This window comes from Ciona robusta, chromosome 8, assembly GCF_009617815.1.
Source record: "Ciona robusta chromosome 8, ASM961781v2".
NCBI classification, from domain to species: domain Eukaryota; kingdom Metazoa; phylum Chordata; class Ascidiacea; order Phlebobranchia; family Cionidae; genus Ciona; species Ciona robusta.
This window is the reverse complement of record NC_143242.1, coordinates 6,721,781-6,744,545: the sequence shown is the minus strand read 5'-3', so window position 1 is coordinate 6,744,545 and position 22,765 is coordinate 6,721,781. Positions and strand designations below refer to the sequence as shown.

General features: G+C 35.1%; 2 protein-coding genes across 3 annotated transcripts; both read right to left on the bottom strand.

Annotated features, from left to right (window-relative positions):
- Positions 1 to 10,244: 10,244 nt before the first annotated feature.
- On the bottom strand, positions 10,245 to 19,890 carry LOC149732882 (E3 ubiquitin-protein ligase KCMF1-like). 2 transcript variants are annotated; one of them, XM_089883669.1, is made up of 8 exons: positions 19,731 to 19,890; positions 19,048 to 19,215; positions 18,586 to 18,725; positions 18,012 to 18,144; positions 16,452 to 16,613; positions 15,910 to 16,046; positions 11,844 to 12,001; positions 10,245 to 11,505 (listed from the first exon to the last, which is right to left on the bottom strand). In XM_089883669.1, exons 1-8 carry the CDS (start codon positions 19,765 to 19,767, stop codon positions 10,815 to 10,817), a joined length of 1,626 nt encoding a protein of 541 aa, XP_089739795.1. In that variant the 5' UTR covers positions 19,768 to 19,890; the 3' UTR covers positions 10,245 to 10,814. The 2 variants fall into 2 exon arrangements, with proteins under 2 accessions (XP_089739795.1, XP_089739796.1); XM_089883670.1 differs by lacking the exons at positions 15,910 to 16,046; positions 16,452 to 16,613; positions 18,012 to 18,144; ... (1 more) ...; positions 19,048 to 19,215; positions 19,731 to 19,890 and adding an exon at positions 13,385 to 14,092.
- Positions 19,891 to 20,839: 949 nt separating this feature from the next.
- On the bottom strand, positions 20,840 to 22,104 carry LOC149732881 (uncharacterized). Its single transcript, XM_089883671.1, has one exon. It carries the CDS (start codon positions 21,979 to 21,981, stop codon positions 21,331 to 21,333), a length of 651 nt encoding a protein of 216 aa, XP_089739797.1. The 5' UTR covers positions 21,982 to 22,104; the 3' UTR covers positions 20,840 to 21,330.
- Positions 22,105 to 22,765: the final 661 nt, after the last annotated feature.

Here is a 22,765-nt window from a genome sequence, read left to right as displayed (position 1 = left end):
TTTGGTGTTTTTTTTGTCGCAGCCGTTCAGTCGAAGGAGATATATAGTAGGGTGGGGGAAGATGGGACACCTTTTCATTCCATTTTCTCATTTCATTTTGTAGTAAACAAAACTTTTTCAAAGAATTTTAAAACCGCATCCACACGACTTCCATAGATTATTGTTAATTGTTTAAAACACAATCAGAATATTGAGATATTGTGTGATAAATGTGTCCCATCTTCCCCCACGCCACTATATATTAGTTGTAGAATAACTAACAACAGTAAGTGCATTATCACAAAGTTCATGACCCCAATTACTACATTAATATAATCAAATATTAAAGAAATGTCTATTTGTCAAGTGTTTAAAACTTTTGTAAAGCGTATAAGCCAGTAATTATTAGCGTAGTAAATTGTGATTGATTGTTTACAACGTATTCACACAAGTTGCAGGAATTCCGACGAAAATAATTATTGCTGTAATCTTCACAATCCCGCTGTACTATAAATAGATTCAGTGTTACCTGATGTAAAGTTACTGCTTACCATATCCTATGATGAAAATCGCGTAGTAGTATTTAAAAGGGCAGCACTGGCCGCTGGAATTTGCGCGAGATCCAATTTAGCATGTTTACGTCGCAATCCGCAATGTTGCTGCAAGCAATTAACCAATCAGCTCCCAGCTTTCCACGTGACCAACACGTTTTCGTTTTTGCTCATGTAAGTTTGGGGCATGGCTGGTTCTTTTGAGTTGCGACTTTTTTTAGAATAAGCATTAGCGTTAAGCAGTTGGAAGTTAATGTTGGTTTGTGAGGGAAAGTTTATGATGAAGGCTTATTTTAGCAACAAACACGTTATATACGACCAATATTTTGTATTTATTTGTTGCATGGTATTAAGGTTTATGTTTGAATTACAGCTGGCTAATTGAAGAATTATTTCGTAAAAGTTTGAATTATTTGAATCTACGCTGAAGCAATACAGACCGAAGTCCTGTGTTCAAATCACATCAATGTTATCTCACTCACGAATGAAGATGCGTTGAGTGACAGCCGCCGATGAAGCTGTGGATTGGCAACGTTGAAAGTGAGTTTGTATCTTTATTATAGAACCGAGAAGTCCTACTTTATCGCCCTTCCTAAATTATTCGCATATCTGTTTGTATTTTTAATATGTTAGTCCGGTATAAACGACGCTCGATATTGAACAAAATCTGTGTTATGTACTACGTTTACCAAGTATAGACGGGTGGGGGGAGATGGGACACCTTTAGTACATAATATACAAATATTCTGGTCGTATTTTAAACAACTAACAACGGTCTATGGGAGTCGTGAGCATACGGTTTTATAATTCTTTTTCCGCTCACCTGACTATACAAACAACGAAAAAAATAACAAATCTAACGGTTTATTATATTTCCACAGAAAAGAGACAAAGACGGAACGAAAAGCTCAAGAACGAAGATGGAACCATAGCATACCCAGACTAAGATTTATTCTTAGTCGATGTAAATACTAACTTATGTGAGCTGTAGCATAAAAAGTCCCTTCTACTTATTGAATGCTTGTTTAAAATTGAATGTTTATGGTATATGATGTGTGGCGTGGGGAAGTATATACAGAAATCAAAAGATTAATTAAATCCACCTTTGTACACGTTAGTAATGTAACGTGGTTGGGAATCTTGGGTTTTATTTCTCCATGTTTGTGTATGTGTGTGTAAACAACCTGCATAAGAACGGTGCGCGCAGGTCAGACTTCTCCAACTTTAACCCAAACCCCATGGTGTCACTTATCAGAAAGGCCTGAGTCGGCATCAGATAGATAGAAGTGACATCGCTATAACTAGGGATCGCTGATAGGAAGTTTAAGTTAGACAGAACTGGGACACTGCACCGGGCCGACACAACACGTGTCATTGCACCCAGGCCTATACAGCAGACCGTCCTGGTTTGCGTAAACCTTTACACGCCGGTTGGTTAAAAGTCCGGTCAGCGAAAGCTGGTGGGTTCCAACTGCAAAACAATTAGGCGCCAAACCTGCGACTAGGGTAGGGATCAAAAAATAATAAAATGTCAGCCCCCCGTTAGGCCTAGAAAAATTAACCAATTAATTATTTTTAAATGTCAAGTTTTCAGGTGTCGGTTTATGTTGTCATTCCTTTTTTGAATCGACAACAAGCGCGAATATGCGACGCAAACTCGACGCTGTTGCGACGGATACAGTGATTCCTGAGATCACTCGGTTCGATCATTCTTGCGTTAAAGCAAGATATAGTTAGCTCCCAAATCCGTTCTTATGCAGTTTCCCCACTTCGTAAACAACTATATAGTTATTGCGACGCGATGTGACGGTTGGCGGCGACGAAATAAAAGGCGATTCTAAATATTTATTATTATTATATTGGCCCATAGAGAATGCTGTGTTGCTGTGCTTATTGTATGAGGTGGGGTATGGTGGTGTTGGGGGATTGTGGTGTTTATTGTATGTATTGAGACGCATTACACTTTACACGAAATGAACTGTCATATTCTGATGAATCCATGATGTGGGCATATCTGTGACGTCATTACGTCGGTAAAATATGACTGGATTTCAATACAGTTTGTTTTAAGCATGCTGTAATTAAAAACGGAAGAATTACTGAACTGTATATTATGGGTTAACGTCTGCGAAATAAAATCCTGATGTTGGGTCATTTAAGTGGGGTTGTCATTGCGGCGGATAAGAGGGTTGCATGGGGTATCGGACGTTTTGTATACATTATGTGCGAATTAATTCTCAATCATTGGCAGTTTCATTGATTTTTACGTTCGCTACCGACCTTCACATGATTTTATGTCTTTTTTTATTCGCTGGCGCTTTTTATCGTTTTTTTTTTACGTTGTGCGGAGCTCTTTGTTTCCGTTTTAATTTTCCTATTTTTGTCTTTTCCAAAATTGCCAATGAAAGAGAATTGATTTCGTACAGATGTTATGCGTGTTCGCAATCCCTATGAAACCTCTACTCCAATGATGTGGCAGTAACCCTGGAACCCTGCGAGCCTATCTAATTATTGGGGCTCTTTTAAAAACAGTACAATCTATATTTAATTATTAAACTATTTAAAAGCTTAACTTATTGAATGTCTTTAAAACCCCCTAGGAGCCTACTATGGGGGATCTTAAAAACGGGAACCTATTCGATTATTGGGTCTGTTTGGGAGCATATTACTTATCGGGTCTCTTGAGCTTATCTAAATATTATTCCAACTGATTAATGGGTCTCTTCGGGAGCTTATTGTGGCTGTTAACCCTGCCTGTCCAACCATGGTGACTCAGAATATACAGTTCTAACACTTCATCCTGCACTAAAATATTCACATACAAACATTAACAAACGTGGTGTGAATGATTAGGTGCTACAGCTCACCCCTTACATATTTTTATATCTAAAATCGTTGGATCAGCCAATACCAGGTCAGAAGTGTGTGCCGTGTTCATTTTCTTGTGTCGTGTGTCCAATTTCTCACAGTACGCCTCTTAACGCGGTAAGCCACGTATAACGATGGTGTGTTGGGAGGTGTAAGTTCAGTTTATAAGACGGTCAGTCCAGGTTGCAGTTCTTGGTTGTGTGTGTATTGTGCGTTCTCTCGATGGCTACGCGCTTCTAAAACCGTTGGGTGGCGTCGATCGCTGCCTAGCGTGCCTTGATCAACTTGTTTCAGGAAGATCAAGGCCCAGGTATAACTAGGGCTACTGGCGAGAGGTCCTGGTAAAAAAAACCTCAACGACCACAAGCGAAGCAGCCTCCTGGGCGTGGTTGGAATCTTCGTTTTAAAATAAAAAAAAATAAAAGCATTCAGTATATTATAAGCAGATTCATATTGTACCAACATTTCGTCTAATATTGATGATGTTTCACTACATGGCACAAGAAATGTTTGTGCAATAAATGTCGAATCCCCTCGACACTTTATATTATAATTCCTAACAATATTCAATTTTTAGAATAAACCGCACAATTTTTAAATAAAAAGCAATCACATGAAAAGCAAAATTAAGCACACAATTTCTAAGATAACTGAATGATTCAGTAATTTCCGTATGAAAGCACTGGCACTTTGAAAACCAAAACACTAATTTTGTTGTCGATTAATAAAAATAAAATTATATTTTTAAAACACTAAACACATCTTGTTGCTGTTGCTGTTAAACCCATTTTAACTTCTCGACTTCCCGGATAAAAAGGAACTTTACTTAGAACTTACTTGTTGAACAAAGAAGAATTTACTGGGCCGTATATTTAATTCAAAACTGACATGAAAGAAAACCCATTTTAACTTCTCGACTTCCCGGATAAAAAGGAACTTTACTTAGAACTTACTTGTTGAACAAAGAAGAATTTACTGGGCCGTATATTTAATTCAAAACTGACATGAAAGAATGAATGAGTGAAAATTACTTCCTCTCTTTGGTCACGATAACGAGGAACGCGGAGTTTACAAAAACGAAAAGTTGGGTAGTAACGGTACAGAAAAACAGTTGTTAAAACACGCCTGAAAAGAAATATTGTTTTGGATGAAAGTCGTGGCAGTTACACCTTAACCGTAGATTAAGTACATTTCTACAGAATCGTGTTTGAATTGTTGGGCCGTAGATTTAATACATTTATATAATGTTTTATAATGTTTTAATGTTTCGAGTATATTACCATAGTATACTGAAGTGACTTCAGTATACTATGATATTAAAGCAGAATTCAATATGCAATTAAAAGCAGCGCCGTAAAATTAGGTTTTAAGTTCTACACGTTTAGAAGTTAAATGATGTGAATATAGAAATGATGTGAATATATAATTATCAATTCTTTACTTTTCAGGAGTCGTCGCATTTTGTGATTATTTGTAAATTTACACTGTTCTTACAATATTTAAATAAGAGACTTTTCTTTCAACTGTCAATAATTTTTTTCATCGCCCTAATATTTAAAGCCGTATTGGTATATGATTGACGCACTGGATTTAAATGAAAACCTTTTACTTTGTTAATTTAATATACAAACAAGACGCCAATATTTAATATACAAACAAGAAGCCAATTTAATATACAAACAAGAAGCCAATATTTAATATACAAACAAGAAGCCAATTTAATATACAAACAAGAAGCCAAATCTAAATGCATTTGAAACATGACCAACATTATTAATGACGAGTACATACTTGAACTTTACAAAGAAAATTCGTAGACCGATAAGATTTAGGGCTGAATTTGAAAGGAAGTTTCCGTGCCGGTGAAGAAACCTCTCCAGACAATGATGACCAAGCACTAAAAAAGTAAGAAAGTAGACAATCTTTCTATGTCCTGTCCTGTCTATCTACGTCTATGTCATGTGTGTCATATTTATGTCAGGTGTGTCATATTTATGTCAGGTGTGTCGTATTTATGTCAGGTGTGTCATATTTATGTCATGTGTGTCGTATTTATGTGTGTCATATTTATGTCATGTGTGTCATATTTATGTCAGGCGTGTCATATTTATGTCAGGCGTGTCATATTTATGTCAGGTGTGTCATATTTATGTCAGGTGTGTCGTATTTATGTCATGTGTGTCGTATTTATGTCAGGTGTGTCGTATTTATGTCAGGTGTGTCGTATTTTATATATGTCATGTGTGTCATATTTATGTCAGGTGTGTCATATTTATGTCATGTGTGTCATATTTATGTCAGGTGTGTCATATTTATGTCAGGTGTGTCGTATGTATGTCATGTGTGTCATATTTATGTCAGGTGTGTCGTATTTATGTCATGTGTGTCGTATTTATGTCAGGTGTGTCGTATTTATGTCATGTGTGTCGTATTTATGTCATATGTGTCATATTTATGTCAGGTGTGTCGTATTTATGTCATGTGTGTCGTATTTATGTCAGGTGTGTCGTATTTATGTCATGTGTGTGTCATATTTATGTCATGTGTGTCGTATTTATGTCATGTGTGTCGTATTTATGTCATATTTATGTCAGGTGTGTCATATTTATGTCAGGTGTGTCGTATTTATGTCGTATTTATGTCATATTTATGTCAGGTGTGTCATATTTATGTCAGGTGTGTCGTATTTATGTCGTATTTATGTCATATTTATGTCAGGTGTGTCATATTTATGTCATGAGTGTCGTATTTATGTCATATTTATGTCAGGTGTGTCATATTTATGTCAGGTGTGTCGTATTTATGTCATATTTATGTCAGGTGTGTCATATTTATGTCATGTGTGTCGTATTTATGTCAGGCGTGTCGTATTTATGTCATGTGTGTCGTATTTATGTCATATTTATGTCAGGTGTGTCATATTTATGTCAGGTGTGTCGTATTTATGTCATATTTATGTCGTATTTATGTCATATTTATGTCATGAGTGTCGTATTTATGTCATATTTATGTCAGGTGTGTCATATTTATGTCAGGTGTGTCGTATTTATGTCATATTTATGTCAGGTGTGTCATATTTATGTCGTATTTATGTCATATTTATGTCAGGTGTCATGAGTGTCATGTTTATGTCAGGTGTGTCATATTTATGTCAGGTGTGTCGTATTTATGTCAGGTGTGTCGTATTTATGTCATGTGTGACATATTTATGTCAGGTGTGTCGTATTTATGTCATATTTATGTCAGGTGTGTCATATTTATGTCATGTGTGTCGTATTTATGTCATGTGTGACATATTTATGTCAGGTGTGTCATATTTATGTCATGTGTGTCGTATTTATGTCAGGTGTGTCGTATTTATGTCATGTGTGACATATTTATGTCATGAGTGTCGTATTTATGTCATATTTATGTCAGGTGTGTCGTATTTATGTCATATTTATGTCATGTGTGTCATATTTATGTCAGGTGTGTCATATTTATGTCAGGTGTATCGTATTTATGTCAGGTGTGTCATATTTATGTCATGTGTGTCGTATTTATGTCAGGTGTGTCATATTTATGTCATATTTATGTCAGGTGTGTCATATTTATGTCAGGTGTGTCGTATTTATGTCATATTTATGTCATGTGTGTCGTATTTATGTCAGGTGTGTCATATTTATGTCAGGTGTATCGTATTTATGTCATGTGTGTCGTATTTATGTCATGAGTGTCATATTTATGTCAGGTGTGTCATATTTATGTCATATTTATGTCAGGTGTGTCATATTTATGTCAGGTGTGTCGTATTTATGTCAGGTGTGTCATATTTATTTCGTATTTATGTCATATTTATGTCAGGTGTCATGAGTGTCATGTTTATGTCAGGTGTGTCATATTTATGTCAGGTGTGTCATATTTATGTCAGGTGTGTCGTATTTATGTCATGTGTGACATATTTATGTCAGGTGTGTCGTATTTATGTCATATTTATGTCAGGTGTGTCATATTTATGTCATGTGTGTCGTATTTATGTCATGAGTGTCATATTTATGTCAGGTGTGTCATATTTATGTCATATTTATGTCAGGTGTGTCATATTTATGTCAGGTGTGTCGTATTTATGTCATGTGTGACATATTTATGTCATGAGTGTCGTATTTATGACATATTTATGTCAGGTGTGTCATATTTATGTCAGGTGTATCGTATTTATGTCAGGTGTGTCATATTTATGTCATGTGTGTCGTATTTATGTCATGAGTGTCATATTTATGTCATGTGTGTCGTATTTATGTCATATTTATGTCAGGTGTGTCATATTTATGTCAGGTGTGTCGTATTTATGTCATATTTATGTCAGGTGTGTCATATTTATTTCGTATTTATGTCAGGTGTGTCGTATTTATGTCATGTGTGACATATTTATGTCAGGTGTGTCGTATTTATGTCATATTTATGTCAGGTGTGTCATATTTATGTCATGTGTGTCGTATTTATGTCATGTGTGACATATTTATGTCAGGTGTGTCATATTTATGTCATGTGTGTCGTATTTATGTCATGTGTGACATATTTATGTCATGAGTGTCGTATTTATGTCATATTTATGTCAGGTGTGTCATATTTATGTCGTATTTATGTCATTTTATGTCATGAGTGTCGTATTTATGTCATATTTATGTCAGGTGTGTCGTATTTATGTCATATTTATGTCATGTGTGTCGTATTTATGTCAGGTGTGTCATATTTATGTCAGGTGTATCGTATTTATGTCAGGTGTGTCATATTTATGTCAGGTGTATCGTATTTATGTCAGGTGTGTCATATTTATGTCATGTGTGTCGTATTTATGTCATGTGTGACATATTTATGTCAGGTGTGTCGTATTTATGTCATATTTATGTCAGGTGTGTCATATTTATGTCATGTGTGTCGTATTTATGTCATGAGTGTCGTATTTATGTCATGAGTGTCGTATTTATGTCATATTTATGTCAGGTGTGTCGTATTTATGTCAGGTGTGTCATATTTATGTCAGGTGTGTCATATTTATGTCAGGTGTGTCGTATTTATGTCAGGTGTGTCATATTTATGTCATGTGTGTCGTATTTATGTCATGAGTGTCATATTTATGTCAGGTGTGTCATATTTATGTCATGAGTGTCGTATTTATGTCATATTTATGTCAGGTGTGTCATATTTATGTCAGGTGTGTCGTATTTATGTCATATTTATGTCATGTGTGTCGTATTTATGTCAGGTGTGTCATATTTATGTCAGGTGTGTCATATTTATGTCAGGTGTGTCGTATTTATGTCATGAGTGTCATATTTATGTCAGGTGTGTCATATTTATGTCAGGTGTGTCGTATTTATGTCATGAGTGTCATATTTATGTCAGGTGTGTCATATTTATGTCAGGTGTGTCGTATTTATGACATATTTATGTCAGGTGTGTCATATTTATTTCGTATTCATGTCATATTTATGTCATGTGTGTCATTTGTCAGGTGTGTCATATTTATGTCATGTGTGACATATTTATGTCAGGTGTGTCGTATTTATGTCATATTTATGTCGTATTTATGTCATATTTATGTCAGGTGTGTCATATTTATGTCATGTGTGTCGTATTTATGTCAGGTGTGTCGTATTTATGTCAGGTGTGTCGTATTTATGTCATGAGTGTCGTATTTATGTCAGGTGTGTCGTATTTATGTCATGAGTGTCATATTTATGTCAGGTGTGTCATATTTATGTCAGGTGTGTCATATTTATTTCGTATTTATGTCATATTTATGTCAGGTGTGTCATATTTATGTCATGTGTGTCGTATTTATGTCAGGTGTGTCATATTTATGTCAGGTGTGTCGTATTTATGTCAGGTGTGTCATATTTATGTCATGTGTGTCGTACTTATGTCATGAGTGTCATATTTATGTCAGGTGTGTCATATTTATGTCATGAGTGTCGTATTTATGTCATGTGTGACATATTTATGTCATGAGTGTCGTATTTATGTTATATTTATGTCAGGTGTGTCATGTTTATGTCGTATTTATGTCATATTTATGTCAGGTGTGTCATATTTATGTCATGTGTGTCGTCGACGAATCTTGAACCCGTAGTGCCTAAATTCTAGACGAAACGGTGGACACCATAACTATTGTAATACAACCATAATAGCATTTACTACTTTTTCTGCCGTAGGTATACACATTGAAATTAGAAATCGTTCTTGGTGACAAGTTATCTCAATTATTAAAGCAAAGGTGACATAGGATTTAAACATTTTATTTACACGCAAAAATCCCTGCTGTTAGATGTGTATACAAGCAAGTAGAGCCGAAATATAGTTGCATTTGGCACGATTTTGGTCCGGCGCCGTGGCGTAGTGGTTAGCGCGCCTGCCTCCAACCCAGAGGTAATGGGTTCAAGGCTCGTCGCTGCTACCATTGTGGGCGTATGTGTCCTTGAGCAAGACACTTAACGGCAATTGCAGTGGCCACTAATGGGTTGTCCAAATTATCAGCCATACATAAAAATGAGAAAAAAATAACCCAAAAAAAAGTTCACTTGTACTGATGTATTTTTTTATTTTTAGTCAATGTTTTTTTCATGTTCTGTATATGTTTTGTCAAACTATCTTCTCCCTTTTTTATTTTTTTGTCCAAAACTCTAAAAAGGAAAGACCCCCTTTGTAAACTTTGTTAAAACACCCTTAACTCACCCAACAAACTGCCCTAAACTGTCACTCTCAAAGCTCCCGAAAAACTGACTTAAAATACCATTACCGAGAGATGATGATTCCTGGATGTCTCTTGCTTTTCTCAAGTTTTCCACCCACAATAAAAATGACAACTCCACGTATTTCGTTTAATAATGCAAACTTTAATTAAACAACATTTTGACAAATCTATGCGAAACGTAGATGATATCCAGAGTTTAAACTTTATGTTTCAATAGTTTGTGGATAAAAAGGACTTTTAATGAAAATTTAAATAACAGTATGAGCTAAACGCACAAAAGCACAATATTTAACTTTACATATACGTTAACTCAGTCATTGCTCCACTGAGCAACCGAGTGGTTCTAAAAATCAATCAAAGTGACAAATGATAATTGATGCCAGTATTCATATATTATGTGAGAAGTGTTAGTCACCATGCGACAACTGGCATCTATTTCTATAATTACGACTCCAACTCCTGGAGAAAGAACTTTTTCCTAAATACAAGAAAACTCACAGAGTCGCGCTTAAATAAAAGACCGTGTATATAGATAGATACAAACGCGGCTAAGACAAAGCAACACACCATGCATTTTGTGTCTCGTTTCCACCACAGGAAGTAATAAATAAGACCGAAGCAAAGCAACTCGGCACTTTATTACGCAGTCAACGTATTTGCTTGCAAGAAGCGCAATTTTGGTGTTAACGAATATGTTTGGTTAACGTACTAGAAGACACTTCATCCCGATTAAAATCATTAACAGCGGCGCCACCAACGCCACCAGCCACGCGAACAGGTCGTGCCCCAGCCCCGAACATTCGGCCTGGTATACGCATGTTGAGCATTGGGGTGGGTGACGGCGGTTTATCTTCATCACTGTCCTTAGAATCGTCATCTTCTCTGTAAATCCATCGCTCGGGATCAGAGGACAAGCGATCGCTTGAATCAGGAGTGAGAACAGGAGCCGATCTTGATCCTGTTGGTTGTACATCCGCAAAGTGAGGACTCTCGCATGCCTCACTGAGTGATGGGGCAAGCGGAGACTGCGCATTTCCTGACGACATTGAGTGTCCTACGCCGGTGTCTTCTTTGTTATTTGAAGAAGATTTATTCCCATCTTTCACCCACGGCCCCCTGTCCTCCGAGATTTCGGAAGATGATTCTAAAGGTCGACCACTTGAAGTGGTATTGTTTGGTGTGGAAGCAAGCAGAGGGCACTCGGTAGGCATGGCTCGTTGCATATGGAGCGGTGGGGAGCCATCTTGTTCAAGGTGACTGTCCGCACCCTCGGAGAAAATTGAAAGCAAAAGTTCTTGCACAAACAAGCTACGTTGGCCATCTTCGTTACTCTGCTGCTCTTTTTCTTTGCTGGACAAGTTCAGTTCGTCCAAACTGCAAGAATAAAAAAGTCTTAAAAATTTGGCTAAATACCCTATTTCTTTCGGATTACATTTTTGTTTCTACAATATTTAATTTTTCCATTCTTTAAGTAGGGTAAGCAACTTCTATTTAATGTAGTTTAACTGCGGCTTAAAAGTTCTTAAAAAAACAAAATCCCAGAAGGTGAAATTAAACCAGTGTTTCATCATTCTAGATCGCGTGCAGACACCAGCAAAAATAAAACTAAACATTGGTTAAGTAAAAAAAGTTGAAACATTAAAAAAATTATATTTCTGTAGTATACACGAACATTTCGCGATAACAGTAAACATCAAACATAGAAAAGTTACTTTGACAATAGATATCTACTATCATCATCATCATCAGAGTGAACGTTACAGTTTGGCCGCTTTGTGGCAGATTTCGACGAGTTATTCCCACCACCAGAGGGCTGGACATGAACTCCATGGTTGGTGCTCGGGTTTGACTTGCTTGGAAACCTCTCAAGCTTAAAAAAAAATATTTTTTAAGGATTTTTTTAGAGACTCGTCAAAGGTTAGGAAATGATTTTGGGAGATTGGCTCCCTCTTGGGTAAATACCATGTCCCATTGCATGAATCAATGTAAAAAACTCATATATAAAATATATAAGGGTATAGGTTAGATACCGCACTGCTTACAAGTAACATGACATCACCTTAAAAAGGTATTGCCGAAATGTGTAATATTATTCATAACAATGAACACTGTTAATCCAGCTCGCCAAAATAATACACAAGTGAGACATATTATTATAGTAACATAAAAAGTCACCACCGAATACAAAAACAACAATTCATACAAACTTACTATAATACCGCAATTGATCTAAAGACAATTTTTATCAAGATTCTGATCATTTAAAAACAACAAAAGCTGGCTATTCTAAAATCAAGCTGTTCTGTTCTGCCTGTTTAACCTGTTTATTATCAGCAGTTGAATTTTCCTGAGAATTTGCATGGTTATTGCTGTTTGTTAAACCCGATCCTTGTAATGACAACAACTCAGTCATTAGACCTGCTGCCACCCTGAATGCATTTGGTGGGTCACCAGGTGCGGGTAATGGTATAGGGTTCCTGAATGGGCCATTAAGAAGACTTTCCAATACAGGCTTTTGTGAGATAGGTGGAGGGGGTGGGGGTGGTGGGGTGTTGCTTGTACTGCTGTCTTTAACTTTAGATGCATAGGATGTTTCTAGCACTTGATTCAAGTTGGCTGCATCTATAATTTCGACTCTAACACAGCGATATTTTTGGTCTTCGTCTGAACAGAAATTGAATCCATGAGGATCAAAAAGTCTTCGCAAATCTTCTGGGATGAGAGATGTCTCTGTGTTTTCAGATTCAGTGTCCGACATAACTGTTCTGCTGCGTGAACGTTTTCTTTGTGACATTTTTAAATTCCAAAAACTGCCTGCACTAGATTTTCTAACATAGTCTAACATTAAAAATTGCCAAAAACTGAATAAATTTATCATTGAAGGTGGTCTATGATTAAAAAGACAATATTATGATGTCATAATTAAACTGTTTGCTTTAATTGGATACCAATTATATTAGTAAAAGGTCCATAATACTTAAATTTATGTTTCTGTTTGATATTAATAATTGTATGGAGTAAGCCTAAAAATTTACCTCAAAACCCTAAAACTTAACTAAACAATTCTAAAGATAGAACTAAACAAAAAGCAAATGTAGTTTTAAATTTGGGAGACTTTGGTTCACCGAAGCTTTACCATTGCTTTGGTTTGCAGCCTATTAAGGTTAAGCACTAATATATATACCAACACCCACATTAAAAATATCTCAAGCTTTATATTTTCCTTCAAACCTTTCTGCAATTGATAACTTACCATATCGTCCTGTTCATGAGACAGAGGTATTCTGTTAGGTTGGCCATTCACCATTTCATCATCAGAAATTACAATAGTCCCAGAATGGATTAATTTTTGGGGGTGTAAACGCTTCCGACAGTTCATTGGCTTGTTGGTACGCGTTATAGGGGGTGGGGGTGGTGGGGGAATTTTAGTGGTTTTGTTGGTTTCAGACTCAGGAGTGTCAGGTCTATCTTTCCATATTATTTCTACATTAACAATTGGTATTTTTGCTCTATTTTTCTTGCTTTTTCTCTTTGGGATGTTTGATTTAAATGGAGTCCTCTTTGTAGTAAAGTCCACCCACCCTGTTACAGGCTTTTCCTTTTCTTTCGGCAAAAACTGGCTCGCAACAAAAGTTGGCATAAACGGAAACATGGTTGAGTTTTCAGGCTGCCAGGGGTCGCAACTTTCCCAATCTGAAGATTCTGATGAAATAGTTCTCGTAGTTGAGGTGACTGGTACTGTACTAGGCCATGGTAAACTCCAGTTTTGTCTCAAAGCATTAATTGGCAGAATATTAAAATATTCCTGATCTGCATTTCTCATCTTTATAAAACAGCAAGAAAAAAAACAATGAAACTTATTCCTTTGTTGCTACCACACAACTGACTAATAAAAAATTACGATTCTAACTTAAAACCCTAACACAGCTGCTAGTATTAAACAACTGTGTTATAGATGCAGACTATAAACATACATGCTAAAGAATGACCAATAGCTCAGTTTAGTTTCGAAGTAAGTGAATGATACAGTGACCTAGGTGACATAATCCCCAGGCTTGGCTAGTATGTCACCTATTCAAACCTGTTCTAAATGTTAGCACTTTTTCTCAATATGTCACACTCTGAGACTGGGCTTTAATAGGTACACAACACATACAAAATAAAGACAAACTTTTTAAATCTTACAAAGCTACATACGAAATCTACTTAAAATTTACAGATAGTTTAATTCAAACCTTTCAAAACTACCTAATTGCCAAAACATATAGCTATACGTGTATATTTGCCTTACAGAAAAATAAACAAGGTAAAACTACCCCAATCAAATTGACAGCCACAGCTTTTTATCAAACAAAACAACAAAATGATTTATGTAACCAGCATGTTACGTAATATATGGTCAGCGAAACATTTTTATTACATCCTGTTAGGCCCATCATCATATTTTGTCACAATAGTCACAATGTGTAACATATGCCGTCATTAACAGTTGATGTATATCAGTAACAGAGTATTACTGCGTTAGGTAATCAGTTGCGCAAATTGAGCATTATTTGTAGACAATACATAAGCATATGTCATAATGACCATGTTATTGTTAATGATAGCTGACAGGCATTAGTTACAAAACTACTATAAATGTAACCAATGTATCTATAGCAAGATTTTTAAAGCTTTGATAGAAAGAGATCAAACCTATGCATAGTTTATAAATACATTCACAAATATAATTTATTGAGCAGTTATTAAATGACAGATATAGTTACAAAACTACCTATCCCATATGACAAAATGCAGGAAAAATTAAAAACTTATTTATACTATTTGTAATAATAATTTAACACCTATGCAAACAAACAGTTATTTCTTCCTAATCTGTACTACTGCTATACCATCGCAAAACTTTAGATTATGTTTAAAATTAATCAAACTAAACCCAGCAAAGAATTATTTTAACTATTAAGTTTTAAGTAAATATGTTACCCTCAGTCTAACCCTTAACATTACTCATAACTTGGTCGAATCTGGTTAATCAAGTGGTAATTACTCATTAGTCATTAATTAACAAACTCAATTACAGAGTACTTTATATTAATAGTAAATACTATTCTTACAGCTATGTTTTACATATAATAAATAATTTGTTACATATAATGTTAACAACCTTCTTACAGAAACGCAACACATACACACATACATATGCTAGTACAGTGTACTAGTGTGCCAAAAAGGCACCGAATTAAATTACATCACCTTAAAATATCTAGAAATGACAACAAAACAACAACAACAACATTGATTTATAACCCTGAACTGCGTAACTGTTGCATAGAATGCAGTGAATGAGTGAAGTAATAGAAATGACGTTGTGGTAATATGTTGGTGGATTGTAATCATTTTTGACATAAATAATTGATGTTGCTGTTGTGTGAAATGTATGTTTAAAATGTAAAACACCGTCGACTACCAGGTGCAGAACAGTTAGCAATTAATTTATAGGTTACTATATAGCAGTAGCTAGGTGGTGGTTATTTAAATTTTATGGATATTTTTGTTTAACTTTTTTGCTGTACATTACAAATAAATAAATACATATATATATATATTATACCCATTACCCACAAAGTTAAATATGTGGTAACTCGGTGTGTGGAACAGAACAGCAATCTTATAAGTTATAACTAATACTGTTCCCCCGCCATGCGACGATAGTAAAAGTTCCATTCATTCATTTAAAAAAAAACTTAATGCCAAATAAGGTTAACAAAGCTTATTCACCTGCTGTCTTAGTTCTGCTGCTCTTTGTCGCTCCATTTGAAGCTGAGATTGTAGTTCTTGTAGTTGGGACGATGTTGTTACTGTTTGTTGTAATTGTTGAGCACTCCTGCGTACTCCGCTCAGTTGAGATAAAAGTTCTGAAAAAAAAGTAGGAATCTAAATATTGCAAGGTCTAAAACTGAAATTATAAAAGTTGGCCACGGTAAAGGTAGCTGTACACAGTATCAGGCATGCGAATTTGCTTGCGAATTCGTATGCAAACCTATTATCGAGTTCCGCATGCCGCAGCTAAATCCGGACAAAACGGACGAATTCCGGATATTGTGTACAGCCACCTTAAGCCTGGCTTTAAAGGAAAAACCTAACAAAACATTATATTAGACCATGGTTTCTTAACCACTGGTGCTTGCACAACCTAAGTGGCAAACAGTCACTGGTGAGCACGGGGATCCTGAATCATTTAGGTTGGTTAGGTTTCCTCATAACTATGTTTAAGAAAAAACCTTTAAACACATGAAAGTTAGCATCGAGTTAAAACTTACCAGCAATCGGGTCCATCGAGTCTCTACCCGCTGATATAACCGAAGATGCAACGTTATTATTGGCGACTGCTGGTGTAGGTATGGCAGACGTCGCTGGTCCGCTTGAGAAGTGCATGTTACGATGGTTGCGACTCCTCATGCCTCGACCAGGGTAAAACATACCTGGGTAAAAAGGGGGTTAGTTTTTTGGATTAACGCTGTGGGGCCTCACCAACATAAATAGAATGAGTTAGGCTATGAGGGAATGGGGTTTGTTTGAGAAGTTTTTATGGTAGGTTATTTTTTATGATGGTTGCGACTTCTCAGGCCTCGACCAGGGTAAATTATACCTGGGCGAAAGGAGTGGGTTAGATTTAAGATTTTTTTTAAGATCATTATTAGTTAATTTTTTATGAAAATGAAAGGATAGTGTAAAAAATTGTGTGTCCTAGGTCGTAATTAGAGCCTAACCCAATAAGAAAACTCCCCATAAAAATAGAAAACATACCAGGGTAAAAGGAGGTTGAGTTTTTAACATGTTTTTATGGCGGGTTTTTTTGAAATTTATTTAACTTTTATTCAGGCATACATAAGTGGCCCAATCCAAATAAAAAAAAAGGAATAAGCTATATAAGAAAAATGTTAAGACAAAAAGATTCCCATTAAATAAAGTTAGAAAATTAAAATAGGTTTAAAACAGAATCTGTTAAAGGAAAAATAACAAAAACAAAAATTAAAAATTGCTGACATATTTTCCAATAAAGGACAGTAAATGCATTGAGCCACCTAAACACATTAAATCAGTATACCAAGCTAAACTTACATAGTTAAAATTTAATAATAAGAAGTCTTTGTGGTCATATTAAAATCTAAGTGATGCGAGCATTATAATGTGTTGTTTTTGAACCTTATATTCCCAAGGGTGGGCAACAACTGACCATAAATCTATTGCTATTTACAATTGTGCAACAACAGCAAATGTCATGCCAATAATTGGAGTATTGCTCCTAAGCCAAGTAATGTAAAAAGCAGTGTAAGATAGACAGATAATCAATCCTTTATAAAGCAATCCTTTATCCACCAAAGTTTAAACCATTCAAATTTTTATACAAAGAGAAAGTTTTACTAAAGAATTCTCTTACATTATTTGACAGTAACAAGTTTTATCTAAACTGCCTTAAACTAAAGTTATAGCAATAAAAAAATTGTGTTTACACCCTTTGTAAGCAGTATAAATATACCACATGAAATAAATTTAAATGTACCATACAAGTACATCAAATGGGTTAAAAGGAGATGTATCTGGAGATTCAGGTGAAGGAAGACTAGACACTTTTTTACTCTTATTTTGGTCCTATTTGGTAGTAAACTAAGAACATTTAAAGAATTATAAAACTATATCCCCACTCCCATGGATCGTTGTTAATTGTTTAAAACATGATCAATTCAGGATATTCGGATATCACGTGTTAAAGGTGTCCCATCTTCCTCCACCCTAATATACTATACAAATACATGGAATAAGTTAAAACCGGATGTATCATACACCATGTATGTCAAATAAATAATAAAATTTCTTACGTCGTATATGTCTTCCACCAGCTTGATCCTCAGCATCCCTGGGTGCTCGGTGCTCCATTGATAAATGAGTCGCCAACTCGTCTGTTACCAGGTTAGGATCACCGGAAGGCAATGCAGCACATATTGGACACACCTGGGAAATAAGCAACATTTTATAGATGAAAAAATAATATAATGATTTTTGAAAAAATTCTATTTAAAAATAATTTTATAATTCAATAAATGTTAGTTTAAATCTATAAAAAAAATTTCGCAGAACAGTTCTTAGAAAGTATATTATGTCTGGTAGAAAAGCAGTAGAAAACTAAATATTTAACAAAGTTAAATAGATAAGTCCATTACATAAGCCATTAGAAAGAATAGGCTAACATACAAAGTAGTTTGCACTTTGCAATGACATTTTTGATTGCCATTTTCTATTTACTACAGTGGCATTGCATTGTCACGGACCTTATGTTTATAAATACCACTGCATGTGTGCCAATCCTGACCTAAATCCTAGGACCCATGGCGTGCCACACTGTGGGACATCACCAACATAGAATAAAATAAAACTAGGACCTGTTTTACTCACCACTTCTGAATGTGCATCAGCATGTTCTTTATTAACATGCTCGTGAAGCAAAGCCTCAGTGAATCCAAGTTTGGCGCAGAAAGGGCAAACAAACGAAGGAGGAGACTCAGGGGAAATGTTCTCACCACCGTAATATAATTCTGAGAATGCAAAACATAGTAAAATAAAATGTCAATGTGTTTTCGGTATTACTACACTGGCACATGCATCCTACAAAATGTTGACCTTTTCAATTGGTTTTAACCTTTTCAAACTGTGACAGGTTACAGTTCAGGACCAAGTTAGGCCAAAATAAAACAAAATTTTAAACTTTACTAACTAAAGTGAAAAAGAAAAATTTATAAATATATCAGACAGTGGGTAAGTCTTATTGCACCGAATATTACACACCCTAGAAGGGGGCAGCAGTGATAAAACAGAGGGGAATTAAATATATAGACCACTGCCACAACATACACTTACCAAATTCATTCCTTGTTAAAATGCACTGCATGGGGTGAGTAGAGGAATGTCGGGAAGTATTTATTTCAAACACATGACAACTTTCGCATAAGTCATAATCATAACAAATCAAGCATTTAAATCGTTTTCCCTCAAAGTTGCTTTTCAAGCAGTTGTCACAACTAACACCTGGAAAGTATTTCAAATAAACAACTACCATAGATTCATTTGAACACAGTTATGATAATTTTCCACAAAAATATATATTTGTAAAGATGGATTATTGGTTATATAAAGAAGAATCCAACCCTTACTCTGACATTTTAACTTTCAGTCACTGATGATTTTTTACAAAAAAAGGATTTTTAAAGAAAGATAAAATGTTATTTAAAGAAGTGAAGACCCAAATTTAATTGTTATTTCGACAGTTTAAACAAATCTGTCACATATCTTGTAGCATAAGGTTTTATTGGAATCTACATACAGGTTTCAGCAATGCAACGGCATTTAAGGTACCAGTGGGACAACAGTTAGACAAACATTAAGTGCGGGACATTTGATACAGAAGGAATGTAGGACCTTTTACCTGTTTTGGTCAGATTACAAATACGGAACAATTTTTAAAGCACTTACAACTTAATTTATAAAAGAATTAAATTAACCCAAAAAAATGTTTCAGTGTTGCGCAACATAAAACCACTTACCTTCATGACGTGACATATTTGAGACAATTCGAGGCATGAAGGAAACACTGTCGCTGTCTTTGCTCTATTTTTTTGTTTATTTCCTAATGCTAACCTATTACATAAGTCAAAATACCAATAGCTTTACAATAAAAATACCTGTTGGGGATATTAAATATGTTAATTAATAATAATAAATAATAAAGAAATTACCAAGACAAAATTAAATAAATATAATAAGTGGATTTTAAACTAAACAATAAACATTTATACATAATTGTACTATATAATGTAGGGATGTGCCGAGCCGAGCCCGAACTCAAAAGCTCGTGCCCGAGCGCCTCCTTTTTTGACGCTCGGCGCTCGGCTGAAAACTGGGCCGATTCCTTCGCTTGGAATTAGAACAATTTTTCATTCAATTGTTACGTCACGTGTCCTATCGCAACGTAACTATTAATTATGACGTTTTATAATATAACAATCGGGAGGAATGTGCCCACTGCCCAAGTTGGCAGCCCAACCAACCACGAGATCAAAACATCGTGTATCAGCGTCACATTTTTACACTCTGCGCCGGCGTATGAAATAAAGGAAGACGCATGCGGTAGCATACATTCCACACATAACAAACGAAGCAATCGTTGTGAATTTATTCTCGTGAAAAATGACGTAATGAAACTCTGGTTCTCGTGCGGCGGCATCAAACGATGTTTTTTGGCTTCTGTCCAAGCTCGACCGGGACGATACTTTGTAATATCATATTACAATTTATGTTGGTTCCAATTTACTAATAGCGTCGCTCCTCGCTCTTATATTTGCACCAATTAAAATTCACATAATCGCGATTTACCTGCATTAAACTAATCATCAGAAACAAAAATTATACACAAACTACAGATCGTATGGAAGCGAATAAAACACGATTGTTTTCCAACAATCTCGTTTGTGATGTAACGATCGTAAAGGTTTATTCTGACGTAAATAATCCAAGATGAACATGCGTAGAAACTTGCTAGTTGTGCCACTGGCTGTAACAGTTATAAATAATTGTTTAATTAAATATTATTTGTATGAATTTTACATTTTTCAACAGTAGGATTATGAAAAGCGAGACGCGTCTTTAACCGCAAACCACGTGTTCTGTATTATTTTGATTAGCGGCGCTTTTCGGCTGAATAGGAACGCATTCTCGTACGCCTTTCTCCTTGATGACGTCATAGGTGCTCGGGCTCGGGCTCGTGCCGAGCTTTTCGTTGAAGCTCGGCGCTCGGCGAACCCGAGCTTTTTCAACTTCAGCACATCCCTAATATAATGTATATATTGCTACAGCATGTGTCAAACTACCAAAACCTTTAGAATAGAACACTTGTTTTAAATGAAGAATACGAGGTACTTGCAGCATAGCTCAAATGTAAAAATAAAATATAAAGCATATGCTATTTTAACTAATACATATACTGCATAGACCTAGTTAATAAAAAATTAATTACAGAAATAGTTGCATATCTGGAAATTATATAAATGATTTAAGATTGCACATAAGTTGAAACATTAATGAGGTACATAACTCTACATAAAAAAGCTACATAATTTTCATTATGATTTATTAGTTGATTAGAAATTATAGTGCTTTGTAGCATAAAGTAAAATAGTAATCTGGTGCCACACATGCAGAAAATGGTGTAGTGCCGGCCACATCATCATAATAAGTACGAAGATCAATCTGCCCAGCAATGCTGTATCCTAATTTTAGTAAGCCTTGTAATCTGTAACCAGATGAAACCATTGAAATGATGTAATCGCAATCCTCCTCAATAGCAAGCTCCTCACATTTGTGTGTAAGTTGCTTGGATAATCCAATTCGACGAAAGTCTGGATGTACAGATGTCATGGAGAGAAGAAATGCTTTTTGTGGATCCAGTTTGGTCTCCATAATGCTACGTAATTGTTCAACTATTCGAACAGTACAGTTGGTCCAATGTGTATCTTTATAGACTCCCGAGGTTTCCTGATAAGAACTATTATTTGATTTCAGTCGTATCACATTCAATGTGACAGCGACAAGACCATTTTTTTCATGAAAAATACCAAAAGATAAGCCTTGCCTAAGTTTTGCCTTGGCTCTTGCAGTATCAAGCTCGGTAAACAGGTCACTTGACACATTCATTGTTGTTCCTGACCGAAATACTTCAGATTTAGTGTAAGTTGATGTGACAAGCTTAACAACTTTATCCTCATGGTCCATGTTCAGTCTTTCAATTTTTAAATCCATTTTAAAGGAAAAAATCTACCCTTTAATTACAGAAGAATAAAACTTAAAAAGTTTAATTAGTTTACTTTTTGCTTGGGTAATATTTTCAAAAAGTAACAAATTTTAAAATGTTGCGCCCTCATTCATTAAATTGAATTTATAAGTAAACCATTTTTATAGTAATGAAACAATCAGGGTTTATTTAACTTGTTGTCAAGCTAGTAACCGCGTAACAGTATTGCTAAATTAGCGCACTTATGATATTTATGAAACAACTAAAGATTCTTAGTTTTAACGGTAGTATAGATTTAATAAATTGAAAATTATATTATATAATTATGAAACCCAGTATTTGTTACACCCTGTACGTCCTTAATGCTGCGACAACGTTTTTACAGAACTGAAAGCTAAAACTCTGTTTACGATGCAAATTTCCAAAATAGGAAGCTAAAACGCTTCCGCCTTGTAATGCGGTGAATAAAACTAGTGTTACTATATCTATGAGGAGAAAGGAAAATGTGGAAACGTAAAATTGCATTTAACTTGCACCACTTCCTTATTTAACCTAATAATAATACGTCGTAAATTATAAAACGATTTTCTATTCTGACATTGATTGGACTAAAACCTTCACAAATAAAGCTGAACAACAGTGTTTCCGAATTTTTGCAGTCAAAAATGTTATCTCGGATAAAACATTACCATTTCTATATTAATGTAAAATTTACTTTAAATACAATATTTGATATATTGTTTGTTCGTATTTTTGGCATATAAACAACTACTAAAATTGTAAAACTTCTTA